Source organism: Lampris incognitus, chromosome 3 (assembly GCF_029633865.1).
Source record: "Lampris incognitus isolate fLamInc1 chromosome 3, fLamInc1.hap2, whole genome shotgun sequence".
Classification (NCBI taxonomy): domain Eukaryota; kingdom Metazoa; phylum Chordata; class Actinopteri; order Lampriformes; family Lampridae; genus Lampris; species Lampris incognitus.
This window is the reverse complement of record NC_079213.1, coordinates 8,902,878-8,906,269: the sequence shown is the minus strand read 5'-3', so window position 1 is coordinate 8,906,269 and position 3,392 is coordinate 8,902,878. Positions and strand designations below refer to the sequence as shown.

Genomic DNA, 3,392 nt, shown 5'->3' with positions numbered 1-3,392 from the left:
GTGTTAAACGCTAACTTTTAATGTCCGCCCACTATGCAATGCAAGAATGTGTCTCTTAAAGACTAAAAGCAAAGCAACAAAAAAAAAAATACACCCCTTTAATGAGAAAAATTACGCAGTTGTACAACTGTTGTAAATTCTCTCACACCTGACTAAAGATAACAGTCACATGAAGCTTAACAACTGCTTTTCAACACAACCAAGTTACACAGTTCCATCTTTCAGTTACGCGTTAATGCAATGGGCAAATTTACAACAGACGTCGAGTTGTTAATTTAGTATTTAGTAATTAGTTAGGTAATTAACACCAATGAGAGAGAGAGACAGAGATAGACAGAGACAGAGATAGACAGAGACAGAGAGAAAGAGATAGCGAGCCAGAGACAGAGACAGAGATAAAGAGAGACAGCAAAAGAGAGACAGCAAAAGAGATAGAGCAAGAGATAGAGAGACAGAGAGCTAGAGACAGCGAAAGAGAGATAGAGAGACAGAGACAGAGAGACAGAGGGAGAGACTTTTTGTGTGAATTGGTAACAGAGGACATGTATGATGTCAATGTGTCTGGTCTTTTGCACTTGTTAACTGTTCTCGCTGAACAGTCCCATGTGTCACTGTAAGTTATGAGTCTGTCAGCCACACACTATGTCAGATGTGTAGCAACATGCAGTACTGGGCTGTCACACACACACACACACACACACATACACACACACACACACACACACATTCTTCTGCTGCTGCTGATATTTACAATGTGGTAACAGAGACCACCTTGAAGTTCTTACGAAGCATTTACATATCAGACTGGCAAACATCACATATTTATAGATAAAAAAGCAGAGGTACCTGGCGTTGCCCGGGGAAAATGTTCTCACCAAAACAACCAACACGATCTGCTCTTTACAATATAATCGATGATGAAATATAGGCTAATTTATGATATACTACATGTGATAAACGAATGTCGAATAAACGAATCTTATTAACGAAAATTACCAAATGTCATAATTTTCAATCCATTCATCAAGCTTCTTTGCCAATGTGTGTATTAATCGCTCAGTGCTCAAGCGCCTCAGGGTAAACCACATTGCATGCCTTCAGGCTAGCATTGACAATGTTAGGTGCAGTGCCTCCCTTGACCACTGGAAGGATTTGCTGGAAGTCTCCACAAAGCATCGCTGGAATGCCTCTTTCGCAAATAAATCAAATTTTTTACTTGGTTTTTGAAATATTTTTCAACTGTGCAGTCCTTGGAAAGTGCTGATTCTAAAGATACTTTTCTTTTTGCTCTACAATGAGTATTTCTGGAGTTTTAAGTGAACATACAAACATACACTCTTGCTTTATATATAGATAGATAGATAGATAGATAGATAGATAGATAGATAGATAGATAGATAGATAGATAGATAGATAGATAGATAGATAGATAGATAGATAGATAGATAGATAGATAGATAGATAGATAGATAGATAGATAGATAGATAGATAGATAGATAGATAATACAATAAACTGATCACTAATTTTAAATGTAACGGAGTAAACGGCAAGAAGATTGAAATTTTGCAACTGTCATAATGCAATATTACAATTTAGGTTCAGAAGGAAACTGCCTCTATCTCTTAGACTAATTAATTATCTTCTCTGTCTTCCATGTAGATCTTACAGGTGAATCTAGTGATGTCCATCCTGTTGTATGTGATGGTCCTCGCGTACCTCTACGGTATCCAGGCAACCAACATGGACAGCAGTGACCAGGGGCAACAGCAGCAGCAGCAACCGAGTCCAGACCCTCTCAATTCTCTCATCATTCAGCTACTTCAGGCAGACTTGACCCGAGGAAGGACCAGGAACAACCAGGGTAAGAGCCGGGAAGCTGAGCGCCATGACTTGCTGCCTCCCCCTGGCCTGCCTGTGGTGAGCTTCCCCTCAGAGGAGCAGGGCGACGTGGAGCAGAAGGTGCCAACCGGTGGCGGAGGTGCAATTCACCAGCCTGTGGCCATGTTGAACTCTGACCTCCTCAGGCAGCACAAACGCTACAACTCCCCACGGGTGCTACTGAGCAACCGCCCTCCTCTCCAACCCCCACCCCTGTACCTCATGGATGACTTTGTGGGTGGCGGTGGGCCCGAGGGGGGCGCGGCTGGGAACAAGACACGAAAGAAGCGTTACGCAGAGCACAAGAGCTACCGTGGAGAGTACGCCGTGTGCGATAGTGAGAGCCACTGGGTGACGGACAAAACGCAAGCCGTAGACATCCAGGGCCGGCCGGTCACTGTCCTGGGCCAGATCAAAACCAGTGCCACGCAGCAAGTTAAACAGTACTTTTTCGAGACGCGCTGTCGAACCGCCAAGCCCTTCAAGAGCGGCTGCCGGGGCATCGATGACAAGCACTGGAACTCGCAGTGCAAGACATCACAGACATACGTGCGCGCACTCACGCAGGACCACAACGCTGTGGGCTGGAGATGGATACGCATCGACACTTCCTGTGTCTGTGCGTTGTCCAGGAAACACAGGAGGACGTAAACAAACAAACTGCTGAAGTCCTCGCTTGGGACCTGTACTTCCTGTTTGGGATTCTACTTCCTGTAAAGGATTTTACTTCCTGTTCGCAGGGCTCTCCACCCCAGGATTCTGTGACATTGGTGGTGTTGGGGTGCCATTTATGCTTTAAAATGACACTCTCGCTGAAGAGATTGATCCTTTATCCAATTATCGGACGTTTGACACGCCTGTCCTGCAGACTCATACATTGTAGGAGAACTACTGTTAAAGAGTTTGGAAAAAACGAAGGGGTCCATATGAGAGGTGGAGAAGGGAGGGGACGGGAAGGGGACATGAGAGTGTGTAGGGTCTGTAAATATAAATTATTATTTAAATTATATGAAATGCATGTAGTTTATACATGTCTTGATATATGTATGACGTATGGAATTATTTGTGTTATTTATTGAAAGAAGTCTTCAAAGGAAAAAAAAACTAAAAAGGAAAGAAAGAATGGACTCATTTTGAGGCTACAGTCTGACGCAGGGCAGCAGAGGTGCTTCACAGACTTTACATGTGCCTTGACTAAGTGTAGTGCAGAGAAGAGAGAGAGAGAAAAGAAAATGAGAGAGTGAGAGAGAGCGAGAGAGATGAGAGAGCATGCAAATGCAAGAGTGTGCGGGAAAGACGGTAGAAATGTAGTATATTAGGGGCCCCCCGAAAAGCTAGAAGGGACCCCAAAAACATGGATTAACAGGGCAACCCCCTGGCCCTGGTACTGTTGTGAAAAAGAAAGAGGTTGGTGAATTATGACCTCCTGTCAGCAAAATAAACAAACCAATATAAAAATCAACCAAACTTTAAAAGAATTTTTTTGTGTTTTTTTTTAATTCTATTATAAGA

At 43.3% G+C, this 3,392-nt stretch overlaps 1 protein-coding gene across 1 annotated transcript; it reads left to right on the top strand.

Annotated features, from left to right (window-relative positions):
- Positions 1-1,652: 1,652 nt before the first annotated feature.
- Positions 1,653-2,554, top strand: ntf3 (neurotrophin 3). The gene has a single exon (XM_056277485.1). It carries the CDS (start codon positions 1,683-1,685, stop codon positions 2,529-2,531), a length of 849 nt encoding a protein of 282 aa, XP_056133460.1. The 5' UTR covers positions 1,653-1,682; the 3' UTR covers positions 2,532-2,554.
- The last annotated feature ends 838 nt before the right edge of the window (positions 2,555-3,392 follow it).

Coding starts and splice junctions, on each gene's coding strand:
- ntf3 (XM_056277485.1), top strand. CDS start 1,683: ATGTCCATCCTGTTGTATGTGATGGTCCTCGCGTACCTCTACGGTATC.